General features: G+C 45.2%; 1 protein-coding gene across 2 annotated transcripts in view; it reads left to right on the forward strand.

Moving 5' to 3' along the window:
* The first annotated feature begins 6,854 nt into the window (after nucleotides 1–6,854).
* LOC125457923 (organic solute transporter subunit alpha-like) overlaps nucleotides 6,855–18,246 on the forward strand; it is a 33,323-nt gene continuing 21,931 nt past the window's right edge. For both annotated transcript variants that reach the window (XM_059651190.1, XM_059651191.1), the window contains exons 1-4: nucleotides 6,855–6,958; nucleotides 13,970–14,061; nucleotides 15,436–15,590; nucleotides 16,807–16,880. In XM_059651190.1, the coding sequence (XP_059507173.1) occupies nucleotides 6,927–6,958; nucleotides 13,970–14,061; nucleotides 15,436–15,590; nucleotides 16,807–16,880 (353 nt within the window). In that variant the 5' untranslated portion in view covers nucleotides 6,855–6,926. The remainder of the gene's footprint in view (nucleotides 6,959–13,969; nucleotides 14,062–15,435; nucleotides 15,591–16,806; nucleotides 16,881–18,246) is intronic.

Genomic DNA, 18,246 nt, shown 5'->3' on the forward strand with positions numbered 1-18,246 from the left:
ACCTGTCATACCAATCTGAAGCCCATCTAACCTAAACTATTCCATGTACATCCATATGCTTGTCCAATGACGACTTAAATGTACTTAAAGTTGGCGAATCTACTACCGTTGCAGGCAAAGCGTTCCATTCCCTTACTACTCTCTGAGTAAAGAAACTACCTCTGACATCTGTCCTATATCTTTCACCCCTCAATTTAAAGCTATGCCCCCTCGTGATCACCGTCACCGTCCTAGGAAAAAGGCTCTCCCTATCCACTCTATCTAACCCTCTGATTATTTTATATCTTTCAATTAAGTCACCTCTCAACCTTCTTCTCTCTAACGAAAACAGCCTCAAGTCCCTCAGCCTTTCCTCTTAAGACCTTCCCTCCATGCCAGGCAAAATCCTAGTAAATTTCCTCTGCACCCTTTCCAAAGCTTCCACATCCTTCTTATAATGCGGTGACCAGAACTGTACACAGTACTCCAAGTGCGGCCGCACCAGAGTTTTGTACAGCTGCAGCATAACCTCTTGGTTCTGGAACTCGATCCCTCTGTTAATAAAAGCTAAAACACTGTATGGCTTCTTAACAGCCCTGTCAACCTGGGTGGCAACTTTCAAGGATGAAACACCTTGTGCTCCCTCTCAGCATTCTTGCTTGCTGGTGCCATCTTGCGTCCCTGAAACTTTATTTCAGACCTCCCTACTCTCAATCTTTTCTATACTTGAACTACAATTTTGGTTCCCATCCACTGCTGAATTAGTTTAAACCCACCCGAATGGCCGTAGCGAATTTCCCCCCCAGGATATCGGTACCCCTCTGGTTCAGGTGAAGACCATCCTGCTTGTAGAAGTCCCACCTACCCTAGAAAGAGCCCCAAATTATCCAAGAATCCAAAACCCTCCCTCCTGCACCATCCTGTAGCCAAGTGTTCAACTCCTCTGTCTCCCTATTCCTCGCCTCACTAGCACGTGGCATGGGCAACAAACCAGAGACAACAACTCTGTTCGTCCTAGCTCTCAGCTTCCATCCTAGCTCCCTGAATTTCTGCCTTAAACCCCCATCTCTCTTCCTACCTATGTCATTGGTGCCTATGTGGACCACGACCTGGGGCTGTTCCCCCTCCCCCTTAAGGATCCCAAAAAACATGATCAGAGACATCACGAACCCTGGCACCTGGGAGGCAACACACCAAACGTGAGTCTCTCTCGTCCCCACAGAACCTCTTATCTGTCCCCCTAGCTATGGAGTCCCCAATGACTACTGCTCTGCTCCTCTTCCCCCTTCCCTTCTGAGCAGCAGGGACAGACTCTGTGCCAGAGACCTGTGCCCCACTGCTTTCCCCTGGTAAGTCGTACCCCCCCAACAGTATCCAAAACGGGATACTTATTGTTGAGGGGAATGGCCACAGGGATCCCTGCACTGCCTGCTGGTTCCCTTTCTGGCCCCTGACTGTAACCCATCTGCCTTTTTCTTGTACCTGAGGAGTGACTGCTTCCCTGTAACTCCTCTCAATAACCCCCTCTGCCTCCCGAATGATCCGAAGTTCATCCAGCTCCAGCTCCAGTTCCCTAACGTGGTTTTCGAGGAGCTGGAGTTGGGTGCACTTCCCGCAGATGTAGTCAGCAGGGACACTAGCGGTGACCCTTACTTCCCACATTCTGCAGGAGGAACATTCAACTGCCCTGACCTCCATTTCCATTATTCTAAATTCCCAAAGAGACTGTTGAAAAATAAAGAATAAAAAATAAACTAGTTACCTTACCAATCTGGCGCACAGAACCTTTTTTTTTGGTTAGAGGAGGGGAATAGGTGGGAGACACTACCCGGGTAGTGTTTCGGGTAACGCAACCACACAAATATATTACCTCACTTACTCGGCAGTCCCCTGTCCGCTTCTGCTCAGCGTACCTCCGCCTATTCACGAGGTAAGTTTTTAAAGCAGTGATGCACCTTCCCGGCAGCTACCTGGTCGATGCTCCCGCTCCTCCTGCTGCTGAAACAAAAATGGAGGGCAATATTTAGAAAATTCCAATGACTGATGGAGTCAATCTTTTGTAACACTGGGTGGATTTTATCAGTGCAAAGCCACGCCGCTTGGAATGAAAGATATGCCAGCAACATTTCAATGATCAACCAATAAAGACTGTCCAACTGAACCATTTATCAACAGTTTAGATATTTTTACCCAAACTTGGGAAAAGCATTTACACCACTTGTCTGAACTATATAATCATTTGTAAAAAAAGCCAATTTGGTTATAATAAATACAGAAAGTGCTGGAGGAACTCAACAGGTCTTGCAGCAGCTACCGACAGAGAAACACAGTGCAGCAAATCTGATCTGACTCTTCTTCAGATTGTTTAATGACCCATTTAGTTGAGTGTTCTGGGAATCATGTTGTCCCATCCATAATTGTTGGAGTATACTGATGTCCCAAGGGACTCTTGTGTGCAGTGTTAGTGCTCCTCACTCTGGGGTTCAATTCCTGCCTCTCCAGAGGTGTGCAACAATATCTCTGAACAGGTTGATTAGGAAATGCCTATAGTGCTGTCCTCCTTTTGTTTTCAGTAATGTTCCTACAGAAACTACTAACACATGACAAAATCAAACTTTAAAAATTGATATAAGTATCAAAGGTGCCGATTTGGTTACAAAGAAACAAAAAAACAAAGAAACCTACAGCACAGGAACAGGCCCTTCAGCCCTCCAAGCCTGCGCCGATCAAGATCCTCTGTCTAACCTGTCATCTATTTTCTAACGGTCTGTGTCCATTTGCTCCCTGCCCATCCATGCACCTGTCCAGATATATCTTAAAAGTCGCTGACGTGTCTGCGTCTACCACCTCCGCTGGCAACACGTTCCAGGCACCCCCCACCCTCTGTGCAAAGAACTTTCCACGCATATCTCCCTTAAACTTTCCTCCTCTCACTTTGAACTCATGACCCCTAGTAATTGAGTCCCCCACTCTGGGAAAAAAGCTTTTTGCTATCCACCCTGTCTATACCCCTCATGATTTTGTAGACCTCAATCAGGTCCCCCCTCAATCTCTGTCTTTCTAATGAAAATAATCCTAATCTAGTCAACCTCTCTTCATAGCTAGCACCTCCATACAGGTTGAGGTTTTCCTACCATCTAACACTTATGACATGTCCTACAGAACTGCACTATATCTTTATGGAGTCCTAGCTATGTAAGATACTGATCTATTGATGCCTGCATTTTTCATATTCCTAGGTGACCTGCTATAGGAATTTTATGCACTACTTGTGGATATTTCCTTCAGATATCCATTCTTCATTCGTGGGTATGTCAGAATGTCTCCATTTCTTCATCAAAACTCTGTTTTTAAAACAGTAACACTCTGGAACTCCTTCAGCCACAGTTTCTGTGTAATCTGACTGCACTAACTTATTGAACTCTGGAACCTAAACTGAACCTCAATTCATGAAGATACGGCAAACACTTCTCTTGCATTATCCTCACTCTTAAACAAAGTTTCAGCCACCCTGACATTTGCTTGCAGTATTACTGTGACCTCTGGTGATGGACTTTGCTTAGCTATTGCTCATTCCCAATGGAAACATACAGAGTCTATTCCTTCAACTGTACTATCTATTTAGCATCAGCTAGGCTTCCCAGGATTATAGATGAAGCACAATATTTCACAAACAAGACTGTATTTGAGAGAAATTTGTCACTAAATTGTGCAAAGACATAATCCAGATCAAGCTGTTTTTATCTTCTGTTTCATTCTTCAGAGCCTGCCTCTCGATATAAATCACTAGCATAAAGCTAGAACCATACACTAACCCTCCAGCCACTGCAAGGAATGATCTTACAAGGCTTTCCTTTTTTATTCTTCTTCATTGGGCTAAGTTTATCCACCCAGGAATCATCTGATAAGATGGAAGGGAAGAATGAAGCTCTCGCTCACTCCTGCCAAATGAACTCGGTCCATAGGGTAATTGCTTATCAATCCCAATTATCACTAGACTAGATAACAAGTCACGCTCTAATTAAATCTTTTATTTATTCACTTGCGGTGTGTGGGTGTTGTTGGCCGGGCCAGCATTTATCGCCCATTGAGAAGGTGGTGGTGAGCTGCCTTCTTAGACCGCTGCAGTCCACTTGCTGCAGGTCGACCCATAATGCTATTAAGGAGGGAGTTTCAAGAAGTTCTCAGTTTTTCACAATTGGGAGTTGAAGTCAAATTAAATCCATCAAGACCTCAGAGAAAGCAACCTTCTGGTCTGTTCACTGTACAATTCCGGGTGCCAGTTTTGGGACCACACTGGGGTGTTTTTGGAAATTTTAAAGGAGTGTTTCGGGATTAATAGGATTGTGTTTCGCCATGTGTTACAGATCCTTTAGGTTTATGAGTCAACAGTCTGATGAAATAGTAAATAAAAACTGCATAAACTGTGGATGCTGTAAATCAAAACAAAAACAAAAATTGCTAGCAGCATCTGTGGAGAGAAATCAGTGTTAACATTTCAGGTTGTGTAACCCTTCCTCAGAATCACCCCCATCAAACACTTCCAGCACGGCATTAGATACAGAGTAAAACTCTCTCTACACTGTCCCCATCAAACATTCCTCGGATAAGGGCAGCACGGCATTAGATACAGAGTAAAACTCTCTCTACACTGTCCCCATCAAACATTCCTCGGATAAGGGCAGCACGGCATTAGACACAGAGTAAAACTCTCTCTACACTGTCCCCATCAAACATTCCTCGGATAAGGGCAGCACGGCATTAAATACAGAGTAAAACTCTCTCTACACTGTCCCCATCAAACATTCCTCGGATAAGGGCAGCACGGCATTAGACACAGAGTAAAACTCTCTCTACACTGTCCCCATCAAACATTCCTCGGATAAGGGCAGCACGGCATTAGACACAGAGTAAAACTCTCTCTACACTGTCCCCATCAAACATTCCTCGGATAAGGGCAGCACGGCATTAGACACAGAGTAAAACTCTCTCTACACTGTCCCCATCAAACATTCCTCGGATAAGGGCAGCACGGCATTAGACACAGAGTAAAACTCTCTCTACACTGTCCCCATCAAACATTCCTCGGATAAGGGCAGCACGGCATTAGACACAGAGTAAAACTCTCTCTACACTGTCCCCATCAAACATTCCTCGGATAAGGGCAGCAGGGCATTAGATACAGAGTAAAACTCTCTCTACACTGTCCCCATCAAACATTCCTCGGATAAGGGCAGCACGGCATTAGACACAGAGTAAAACTCTCTCTACACTGTCCCCATCAAACATTCCTCGGATAAGGGCAGCACGGCATTAGACACAGAGTAAAACTCTCTCTACACTGTCCCCATCAAACATTCCTCGGATAAGGGCAGCACGGCATTAGACACAGAGTAAAACTCTCTCTACACTGTCCCCATCAAACATTCCTCGGATAAGGGCAGCACGGCATTAGATACAGAGTAAAACTCTCTCTACACTGTCCCCATCAAACATTCCTCGGATAAGGGCAGCACGGCATTAGATACAGAGTAAAACTCTCTCTACACTGTCCCCATCAAACATTCCTCGGATAAGGGCAGCACGGCATTAGACACAGAGTAAAACTCTCTCTACACTGTCCCCATCAAACATTCCTCGGATAAGGGCAGCACGGCATTAGACACAGAGTAAAACTCTCTCTACACTGTCCCCATCAAACATTCCTCGGATAAGGGCAGCACGGCATTAGACACAGAGTAAAACTCTCTCTACACTGTCCCCATCAAACATTCCTCGGATAAGGGCAGCACGGCATTAGATACAGAGTAAAACTCTCTCTACACTGTCCCCATCAAACATTCCTCGGATAAGGGCAGCACGGCATTAGACACAGAGTAAAACTCTCTCTACACTGTCCCCATCAAACATTCCTCGGATAAGGGCAGCACGGCATTAGATACAGAGTAAAACTCTCTCTACACTGTCCCCATCAAACATTCCTCGGATAAGGGCAGCACGGCATTAGATACAGAGTAAAACTCTTCCTACACTGTCCCCATCAAACATTCCTCGGATAAGGGCAGCAGGGCATTAGACACAGAGTAAAACTCTCTCTACACTGTCCCCATCAAACATTCCTCGGATAAGGGCAGCACGGCATTACACACAGTAAAACTCTCTCTACACTGTCCCCATCAAACATTCCTCGGATAAGGGCAGCAGGGCATTAGACACAGAGTAAAACTCTCTCTACACTGTCCCCATCAAACATTCCTCGGATAAGGGCAGCACGGCATTAGATACAGAGTAAAACTCTCTCTACACTGTCCCCATCAAACATTCCTCGGATAAGGGCAGCACGGCATTAGACACAGAGTAAAACTCTCTCTACACTGTCCCCATCAAACATTCCTCGGATAAGGGCAGCACGGCATTAGACACAGAGTAAAACTCTTCCTACAGCATCTCCATTAAACGCTGCCAAGACAGCGACCACATGGGGCTGGATACAGAGAAAACCTCCCACTACACCAGCCCCAATAAATATCCCCAGGACTGGGGCAGCACTGGCCTAGATGCAGAGGAAAGCTCTCTCTACACTGTCAAGCCTATCAGAATAAATTTCCCTCTTAGTGGAGATTATGGGAAGCAGACAGCGAGCAATGAATAGCATATCATCATATTCATGGCAAGGGGTGATTTCCAAATTGAGCTAATTTTCTTCTTAACAAATGTACCCCTTTGGGAAGCACAGATTTATACCTGGACACCCAAAGGTTCAAAGTTTAAAACATTGCTACTCTTGGAGAATGATTACAGTTGCAGTTCTGGAGTTCAATGCTCTGTAAAACCCTGGCCCAGCATGGTAAACATGCGGCATGTAGTGAGCCCATGGAATGTAACAGAGTTCACACACACAGGCTTCTCGAGACAGGAACACACAAGGTAGTGGCATTGCAAAGAAGATGGGAATCGCTTATCCTGAAGAAGTGTTCAGGTAACAGAGTAAGGTAAATTGTTCACGTGTGCGCGGTACCTTGTGGTTAAGTTGGTGACCTGCCAACTGTCTGTGTGTATAGAGTGTGGAACCCTGACTGCACAGCCCATAAAGCGATAGACCTGCAGCAAATCTCACAACTTTTGCACATCATAGGCTATGCAGTACGTCTTGAGATGTCGTGCAAGTTTTGAAATGTAGCAGACTGGCAGTGCAGAGCAGGACCCAACAAACAGCAATGAAATGGACGTCTAGGCAATGGTTTTATTAACTTGGTTCAACAGCCACACCACAATTACTAAAATTTATTTGGCCTTTAGCACTGTGAAACATGTTGAGCTACCTCATTTTCAAAGAAAATTGAATGCCTGAAGAGATAGGAGGGCAGATGAGTAAAGTCCTGGTCAAAACAGCAGATTTTGTGAGCTCCTTAGCAAAACAGAGAGAGTCTGAGGTGTTTAGGGAGGAAAATCTGGAGCCAGACACATCAGGCTGATGATGCAGCAGTTCAAATCAGGGCGGGATGAGAGGCAGGAATTGGCGTAGCAAAAAGATCTTGGAGGGCTGCAGGGGGATGCGGGCAATAAGGATAGAGAAGGCCATAAAAGCATTTGAAAAGGAGGACAAGAATTCTAATGTCACAGAATTTAAAATGTTGGAAAGTAGAGTTAAAAATTGATTTTACTGAATGGCAAAATAGGGTGGAGAGGCGAAATGCCCTATGATCATTTATATGATCTTACATTGTTACCTTTGAGACAGAGAGGTAAAATGTAGAGATCAGGCATCCCAGCAATGACATGGATAGGAGATTGGAAGCTGGTCTCGGGATCAAGGAGAAGCTTGGAATGTTCATTTATTTCATTTTCATGAATAGGCTGAAGGCATGCCATTTATTTCTCAGCCCTAAGAAAAGCTGGTGATGAGCAACTTTCTTGAACCATTGAAGTTCATGGGGTGTGGTGACAATGAGAAAGCATAACGTTACACAAAAATAGATGGTACCTCTGAAGTTTGGACAGAATATTAAAATACAGCAAAGAATGACTGAATGATTTATAACGTGGAGAAATGAGAGTACAAGAGAAAGCTAGCTACAAATGTAATAACACTAAGTGAGATTTTCTATCAATAGAAATAAAAGAGTTAACAAAGCAAGTATTGTTCCTGTAGAAAAGAAGAATATGGCAGAGGAACTGTTATGGGTATTTTGCTCAGACTTCACTGGAAATATATTGGTATCGTCACAGAAATTGCATCAAACAAAAAGAAAGAAAGGAGGGAGGAACTGAAGATAATTAGTCACCGGGAAAGTGGCAATGACTAAATTATTGTAGCCACAGGCTGACAGGTCTGGGATCCTGACCAAATTCTTGAGTTCCTGGAAGAAGTGGCTAGTGAGAGGGTTGGTGCATTGGTGTTTGCCACTTCAAGAACACTCAAGAAGTTTGTTAGCATCGGGGACAAAACAGCTCACACAATTGGCATAATATTCACAAACATTCACTCCCTGTAAATGCACTGCAGAAATTTATGAAGATTCCTCCAAAAGTACCTTCTAAACATGTGGCTTCAACCGTCTAGAGGGACAAGGGCAGCAGATACATAGGAACACCAATGCATGTCCAACAAGTGCCTATCCAAGTCACCCAACACTGGAATTTGGAACAAGATCATTGCCCTTTTATTATGGCGAGGTCAAAATCCTGAAACTGCCTCCCAAAACAGTTGTATTTGTAACTGAGCTTTAGTTTTTCCTTCTTTCGTAGTTGTTTCCTTTGCTTTTTTCTTTTATTCTGTCCAATCTCCAAACCATTTCCATTATCCGTTATTGTATAATTATATGTTTTTGTTTGTCACTACATTCCATGGACTGCAGTGGTTCAGGAAGGCAGCTCACCACCACCTTCTCAAGGGCAACCGAGGGATGGGCAATAAATACTGGCCCAGCCAGCGATGCCCACATCCTATTAGAGAATTAAAGAGAACATCCAACATTCCCTCAAGCGAGAACAGGAATTGCTGGAAAACTCAGCAGGTCTGGCAGCATCTGTGGAGAGAAATCAGGATTAATGTTTTCAAGTCCAGTGACCCTTCTTCGGAACTGACGGTAGCTAGGAAAAGGACGGGTTTTAAACAGAAGGTAGGGTGGGGGTGGGATGTTAATCGATAGGAGGAGAGAGCTCAAAGAGAGAGAAAAACAGTTGGACTGACAAAGGAGTGAATAAAGACCAGCCTCGGAGAATGACTAACTGCTAATGGGGCTTTTAGTTGCTGACAATGGCTTGTGGGTGGGAGTAGCCCTTGTGATCACAAGGCCTGGTGTGTGGGGCTAGCGGAAAGGTGCTGTAACTATACTTTAATCTTTCCCTCTTTATTAATCATTTCCTTCCCTTTTTTTTAATATTCAGTCCAATCTTCTGGCCAATGTCTCTGTCTCAGGTTTGTGCTGTGGTCCAGCAAAGCTCATCGCAAGCTGAAAGAACAGCATCTTATTTTCTACTTAGGAATGCTGCAGCCTTCTGAGCTCAAATGTTGGGTTTAACAATTATAGAGCTTGAATACCTTTCCCCACTCCCACACACCGAACCTGGGCATCACTACCCCTTGACAACCACTAATAGCCCCCCATTGGTAGCTATTCATTCTAGACTTACTGTTAACCACTCCTTTGTTGATGCGACTATTTTTCTTTCTGTACTCTATCCCTGCCTATTTTTTATTACTCCACCCACTCCCACTCTATCTTCTATATAAAAACCATCTTCTCCTAGTTACCATCAGTTATGAAAAGGATTACTGGACCGACCGGAATGTTAACTCTGATTTCTCGTCACAGATGCTGCCAATCCTGCTTAGCTTTTCCAGCAATTTCTGTTTTCATTTCAGACTTCCAGCATCCGCAGTTCTTTCGATTTTTTTTGAGTCAACATTTGCTCAAAATGGGGATGGTGACATCGGATTGGAAAACAGTGAATGCAACAGCAAGCAGGGTGAGAAAGCTGAGAGAGGCAGTCAGAGGCAGAGCTAGATTCATTGCAGCTGTTTGGAATTGAGTCCTGCTCTACCACAAGGAAAAAGAACAAGTTGATTGGTCAGCCTTTCTTATTCTGAATTTCATGATAGTACATAAAATGATGATGTAGTTATTACAATACATAAAACGTAAGGCAAGTAAGTGAAGAGTATATTTAAATAGTTAAAACTTTTTAAGGTGATGTTTTACCTACTGTGCTGTCAATATGACCTACCAAAGATCGATGCACATGAATCCTCAGGCCTCTGGGTCCTTGCGCACTATTTAGATCTGCGCCTCTGAGCCTATACTTTCTCTCCATTTGCCTTTTGCCAAAATGTATCACCTCTCATTTTCTCTGTATTAAATTCCAATTTGACAGCGTCTGCCCATCCTGCTAGCCAGCTGATGTCCTATTCCAGTCAAGTGGCATCATCGTCTCAGTCACACCTCCAAGTATAGTTTCATCAGTCATTTTTCCCAATATTCCTATATCGCAAAAAAAAAGAGCAGCATTGGAAATACAGGCCCACAGGCCCCAAAGGAACATAGCAAGCTGGATATGAAATTGGCTTAGAGGCAGGAAACAAAGGATTTGTGGATGTTTTTGGCGACTGGAAGAATGTTTCCAGTGAGGCTCCGCAGGACTCAGTATCAGGTCTCCTAGTTTTTTTTTGCCATTTGTTAAGAATTTGGACATTTTTTGCACAGACCACAATCAAAAGATTTGCAATGATGTTAAAAATTGGCCACAAGGTGGACAGTGAAGAGGGAAGCCAGGGAATATAGGAAGATATCAATTGGCTGGTCAGCCAGGCAAATAAGTGGCAAATGGAATTCAACCCAGAGAAGTGTGAAGTGATGTATTTGCAGAGATTAAGCAAGACCAACAGATACACAATAAATGAGACAATATTGAGAGGTGTAGAAGATGAGAGGAGCCTTGGAGTGAATGTGCAGATATACAGTAGATAGCAGGATGGACTGAAGAAAATGGAATTCTTTCCTTTGTTTTCTGGAACTGCATAAATGATCAGTAAGGCCATACCCTGAGTATAGTGTGTGGCTCTGATCAACTCTGTACTGCAACAATGCAATTGCACTAATGAGGGGACAGAAGAGATTTAGAAGAATGTTGCCAGGACTGGAAATTACTGCTATGAGGGAAGATTAGATAAATTGGGATTGTTCTTCTCAGAAATGAGGAGGCTGAGGGAGGTTTGTTTTAGGTGTATAAGATTGTGAGAGGCTTGTGTGAAGTGGATGGGAGTAATCTATTTAACTTAGCAGAGGGGACAGTGACTAGGGGGCTATGGATTTAAAATGGTTAGTGGACAGATTACAGGAGAGATGAGGAATGGTTATATCTGTTGAGATTAGTCAGTGTCTGGAACTCACAGTCTGAAAGGATGGGAGAGACAGAAGCCCTCAACTCATTTTCCTGAATATTTACCTGAAGTGCCATAGTGTCCAGCACTATGGGCTAAATGCTGGAGAATAGCCTGAGGCTGGTTTGTTTCTTTTCAGGTTGTACACACATGATGGGCAGAGTGGCCTCCTTCTGTGCTGTAATTATTTTCTCCATTTTATAAACAATCATGGTATTAGAGAGAGAAATGTGCAGAGGTGTGGGGAGAGGGCAGGAGAGAATCACTAAGGGAAACAGTCCTCAAGGGGACCAGAATAGGCACAGTAAATTGAATGGCCTTTGATGATTCCTGGATCCTGACCCTTGAGGAACACCAGTAGTTACCACCATCCAGTCTGAAATGCAACCACTTAGCAATGACTTGAGGTTTCGGTCCTGAAATCAATTTTTGATCCAATTTGTTATTGGCCATCCTTTTCCCCCGAATCTCAATGCAATTATTCAGTCTTTCATATGCAACATATTCAAATATTTTCTTCAAATCCAAGTTGACAACATTCCCTGCATTTGCTACATCAACCATGCCTTTTAATGTCAACAAAATTTGTATCTGATTGGTCAACCATGATCAACCTTTGACAGATCCCTGCTGCTCCGTGTTAATTCACACGAACCTCTCCAAGTTCATTTCGGTGAATCCCCTTCACAAACCTTCCAATTAGGTAGTGACAATCTATGCTATGATGTTCATACTTTCCAAATCAACCAGGCAAGACCCTTAAAACTCCATACGTGTACCTCACCTCACAACCTCCTCAGCTGTGGCTCATTGGATACGACTGCCGCTTCTGAACCAAAAATTTCTGAGTTCAAGTCTCAGCCCAGACACTTGAGCACCTCAATCTAGGCTGATGCTCCAGCGTAGTACTGCAGGAGTGCTGCAATGTTGCAATGTCTCTCCAATATAATGTGCCACTTAGGGTCCATGATCCTATGCCATCTTCTATCTTGAAGAAGAGCTGGGAAGTTTTGTGCTAATATCCTGGTCAGCAACTATCCCTAAATTAACAATACAAAGCAACAAGATCTGGAAAATATCCAGGCTTGGACTGACAAGTGACAACTGACATTCGTGCCACATAAATGCCAGGCTATGACCATCTCCTTCAAGAGACAATCGAATCACCGCACCTTGACATTCAATGATGTTACCATCACTGAATCCTCCACTGTCAATGTCCTAGGGGTGTCCATTGACCAGAAACTCACTTGGATCCTCCATTTAAAAACTGTGGCTACAAGAGCCAGTCAGAAGCTAGAAATATTGCAGGGAGTAACTCACCTCCTGACACCCCAGAGCCTGTCCACTATCTACAAGGCACAAGTCAGGTGTACGACAGAATATTCCCTACTTGCCTGGATGAATGCAGCTCTAACAACACTCAAGAAGCTTGAGACCATCCAGGACAATGCAGCCCACTTGATTGGTACTGTATCCACAAGCATCCACTTCCTCTACCACTGATGCTCAGTAGCAGTAGTTGTACTGTCTGCAAGATACACTGCAGAAATTCACCAAAGATCCTTAGCCAGCGCCACCCAAACTCATGGCCCTTTCCACCAAGAAGGACTAAGGCAGCAGACACACTGGAACACCAGCACCTCCAAGTTACCTCCAAGGCACTCACCATTCTGACTTGGAAATATATCGCCGTTCCTTCAATGTCGCTGGGTCAAAAGGTTTTAGAGTAGATTTGTAGCTCGGGTTGTGGATGTTGTAGTTGGTTGGCTCACCGAGCTGGTTCGTTGTTTCGCATACATTTCACTGCCATGCTGGGTAACATCATCAGCGCAGCCTCTGATGAAATGCTGTTGTGTTTTGCCACCTGGTTTTTAAACTCTGGGGTCTGTTGAGCGGGATTACCTCACTTCCGGTTTTCCTTCGCAATGGAGTGCATATGGGGTCGAGCTCTATGTGTTTTTTAATGGCTTTCTTCGTGGACTACCATGCTCCTAGGAATTCCCGTGCTTGTCTCTGCTTTGCTGGTCCCAGGATCTTGGTGTTGTCCCGATCGAATTGGTGGTTCTCCTGATCCATGTGGCAAGAGATGAGTGAGTATTGGTCATGTCTTTTCGTAGCCAACTGATGTTCGTGCGTTAATTGGCTACAAAAAGACATGACCAATACTGACTCATCTCTATCCACATGGGCAAGGAGAACCACCAGTTCGATCGGGACAACACTAAGATAACGGGACAAGCAAAGCAGAGACAAGCACGGGAATTCCTAGGAGCGTGGTAGTCACAAAGAAAGCCATCAGCAAACACAGAGAACTCGGCCCCACAGGCACTCCATTGTGAAGGAAAACTGGGAATGAGGTAATCCAGCTCAACAGACTCCAGAGTTTAAATAACAGGTGGGAAAACTCAACAGCGCTTCATGGGAGGCCGCACTGATGATGACAGAGTAACAAAACATCTGCGAAGCAATGAACCAGCTTGGCAAGCCAACCAAATACAGCTGGGTGAAAATTTTGGGACTCCCTCCCTAATGGCATTGTGGGACGACCTGCAGCAACTGGTGTTACCAAATCATTGACTTTTCTTTGTTTAACTTGTCTTAAAGGTTTTCAGAAGACATCATTGAACTAATTGAGAAATACAATGTTTCAGCAGCCTGCTTTTTACCTCCTCCAAGATCCATTAACCTTATATTACGTAAGTCCCAAAGACAAACTTCATTTGGTCTTTAATCATAGTCATAGAAAGCCTACAGTGTGGAAACAGGCCATTCAGCTCATTGAGTCCACACTGACCCAAGCATCCCACCCAGACTGACCCCCTACACCATCCCTGTATTTCCCACCCTAGACACTATGGACAATTTAGCACGACCAAATAACCTAGTCTGAACATCTTCGGACTGTGGGAGAAAACCAGGGCACCTGAAAGAAATCTGCACAGACACAGGGAGAATGTGCACACAGACAGTCACCCGAGGGTGGAATTGAAGCCGGGTCCCCGGTGCTGTGAGGCAGCAGTGCTAACCACTGAGCCACCGTCCTACGCTTGAGAAACCCAGGAAAGGGGTCGGGGAAGGTCAACCATTCGCTATTATCACAATGAGGCAACATTGGATTGGCTGGAGGGATGAGGGACGTCCTATTAAAGCACCTGAAAAGCCTGGAGCAGGTGGATACATGGAAGATGTTAACTTTTGTTGGAATGGCTAGTGGGGATATAGTTTAAGAATAAGTGATCTCCCTATTAATACAGAGATGAGGAGAAATGTGACCTCACTGAGGGTTGTCACTCTGTGGAATCCTCTTCTCTAAGAGGACTGGATGCTTGGTCATTGACTCGAGGCTGACTTAGAGGGATGATTAATTGACAAGGAAGATTGATCGGGGCCAGGAATGAAAATCGGGCTGGGATCCCTAACCAGATCAGCCATGATTTTATTGAATGGCAGAGCAAGCTCAAACAGCTGAATGATCTCCTCCTGCTCCTAATTCCTGTGCTCCTATAACACTGATCAGCATGTGGCAACTCTCCAACATCCCAGCAATGGGAGTTCTTAAATAAAAATAGAACATGGGGGAATGGTCACCAGCTCAGGCAGTACCTGTGGAGAGAGAAAAGTAGCTAATGGTTCAGACTGTGGACTTTGACCAGGTCAGTTTTGATAGAAGATCATCAACCCTTAATTATTGGGCCATGGGTGTCAGGGAGCAATCCCCTGCGTTTCTTCCATCGCAAAAGATTGCATTCCTCCTTACAAGTTCGGATGGGAGTTCGTTTCACAGCACATCCGAAGGACAGCACCTCTGACAGTGCAGCGTCCCACCCCCCTCAGCACTGCAAGTGCCTGCTCAGGTGGTGTTCTCACCTCTGTGCATTCATCACATTAACCGATGACTTTTAGACCCAGTGGCAAGATTTCTATCACCCAGGCCACTGTCTGCCACCCTTGACCCAGTGATGGAGGGTATTCTATTTTCTGGAGCAGTTGTGAGGCTTGCTTCAATGTTGCATTAGCTCGGTGGGAGAGTTTCTGAACTTTTTTTATTTCTTGACCCTGTTCTTGTACAGAACTTAGCTGGCTAGATATTGGCATCTTTGCTGCACTGACAGCCATGACTGCTCTCTCTCTCATCATCTACGTGGAGAACACATGCTATTTACTGAAGAAAGTATCATGTCTCATCAAAGTGAAGACTTTAGTGTGGATCAGCGCAGCGCCAATTGTAAGTTTACTTTTGGCACAAATTTTACTGTCGCTAGTGAGAAAATGTAAGAAGTCACACTGAATGTACAGGCCATTCAGCCCCTCTAATCTACACTGACATTTGCAGTCATTGTGACTGTTCTCCCACTCCCTCTTCGCTTTCTGTGGACAAAAAAAAATGCATTCTTATCAACACCAACTATTGCTTCTCTCAAAGAGTATGTATCTGTGGAATTCACTGCCCCAGAGGCCGTTTGATGCTGAGACACTGAACATATTTAAGGAGGAGAGGGATGATTTTTAATTAGTAATCAAAGAATCCTTTCAGAGCTATGTGTTAGAGTATGGGCCGTGTGTTAAGGGTATGGGTCGTGCATTAGGTTCAGGGCCGTGTGTTAGGGTCAGGGCCGTGTGTTAGTGTCAGGACCGAGTGTAAGAGTCAGGGCCGTGTGTCAGTGTTTGGACTGTGTGATAGTGTCAGGGCCGTGTGATAGAGACAGGGCCGTGTGTTCGTGTTCGGGCTGTGTGATAGTGTCCGGGCTGTGTGATAGTGTCAGGGCCGTGTGATAGAGTCAGGGCCATGTGTTAGAATCAGGGCCGTGTGATAGAGTCAGGGCCGTGTGTTAGAGTCAGGGCCGTGTGTTAGGGTATGGGTGAGGGCATACACAGCAATCGTCCAAAGACCGTAGAGCTCAGATCCACTCCTCCACGCTATCCCTGTAATCCCACATTATACATGACCAATCGACCTAACCTGAACACCTTTGGGTTGTGAGAGGAAATCGGAGCACCCGGAGGAAACCCACGCAGACACAGGGAGAATGTGCAAACTCCACACAGACAGTTGCCCGAGGTTGGAATCGAGCCCGGTTCCCCGGACGCTGTGAGGCAGCAGTGCTATGGTTACGGAGATCCGGCAGGCAAGTGGACCTGAGTCTCAGGCTGAGATCAGTATGATCATGTTACATGGTGAAGCATGCTCAAGGTGCTGAACTACCCAATCCTCCTCCGAATTCGTTCGCTGCTGTACCCTGAGGCAGGAGTTGGCTTTGACTGTTCAGCCTGAGAGATCAGGGTCTGGCTGCAAATTTAACCAATTGTTCTTCAGTTTAGTCCACTGCTGCCTCACACACGCTGTGATTTATTACTAGTCATCAGAACGCAAGATGTTGCTGCAATGATTCACAAACTTGCCCTGATTAAACTCTCATTTACTGTCTCTTTTCACCTCCCAGGTAATCGGGATCACGTCTTGCATTGGCCTCTGGGTGCCTCGAGCAATCATGTTTATCAACATGATGGCAGCAACGTAAGTGGAGAGTTTTCATCACTCTCAGAGACCCTGCACCGGAAGCACGCAAATCTTAATACACAAACCAAACCCTGACACAGGGCCCTGACTGTCACACACAGCCCTAACACTAACACACAGCCCTGACACTAACACATGGTCTATACACTAACACACGGCCTATACTCGAACACACAGCCCTGACTCTCACACACGGCCCTGACACTAACACACGGTCCTGACACTAACACATGGTCCTAACACTAACACACGGCCTATACTCGAACACACAGCCCTAACACTAACACACAGCCCTGACACTAACACAAGGTCTATACTCTAACACACGGCCTATACTCGAACACATGGCCCTGACTGTCACACATAGCCCTGACACTAACACATGGCCCTGACTCCATCACACGGCCCTGACTCTAACACACAGCCCTGACACTAACACACGGCCCTGACATAGCACACAGTCTATACTCTAACACATGGCTCTGACACTAACACACAGCCCTGACACTAACACGAGGTCTATACACTAACACACGGCGTATACTCGAACACATGGCCCTGACTGTCACACACGGCCCTGACACTAACACACAGCCTATACTCGAACACATGGCCCTGACTCTAACACATAGCCCTGACATAGCACACAGTCTATACTCTAACACATGGCCCTGACACTAACACACGGCCTTTGGCCTAACACACTGCCCTGACACTAACACACGGCCTATGGTCTAACACACCATCCTGACACTAACACACTGCCCTGACACTAACACATGGCCCTGACACTAACACACTGCCCTGACACTAACACATGGCCCTGACACTAACACACGGCCTATGGTCTAACACACTGCCCTGACACTAACACACTGCCCTGACGCTAACACATGGTCCTGACACTAACACACTACCCTGACACTAACACACGGCCTATGGCCTAACACACTGCCCTGACACTAACACATGGCCCTGACACTAACACACGGCCCAGACATTAACACACTGCCCTGACACTAACACGCTGCCCTGACACTAACACATGGTCCTGACACTAACACATGGCCCTGACACTAACACATGGCCCTGACACTAACACACTGCCCTGACACTAACACACGGCCCTGACACTAACACACTGCCCTGACACTAACTCATAGACCTGACCCTAATAAATAAGCCTAAACCCCTAATAACCAGCCGTGGCCCTAGCAAACAGCCTATATCCTTGCTGAGTCCGAGTCTTGACTCAGAACTGTGACTGTAGGGCCAATCATACAGTCCATTATCCTACTGCTAACTCCTCACTTAACACAATGTTTGGTTTATATAATTTGAACAAATGCACCCTTCTTTGCCC

This window comes from Stegostoma tigrinum, chromosome 14 (genome assembly GCF_030684315.1).
Source record: "Stegostoma tigrinum isolate sSteTig4 chromosome 14, sSteTig4.hap1, whole genome shotgun sequence".
Lineage (NCBI taxonomy): Eukaryota > Metazoa > Chordata > Chondrichthyes > Orectolobiformes > Stegostomatidae > Stegostoma > Stegostoma tigrinum.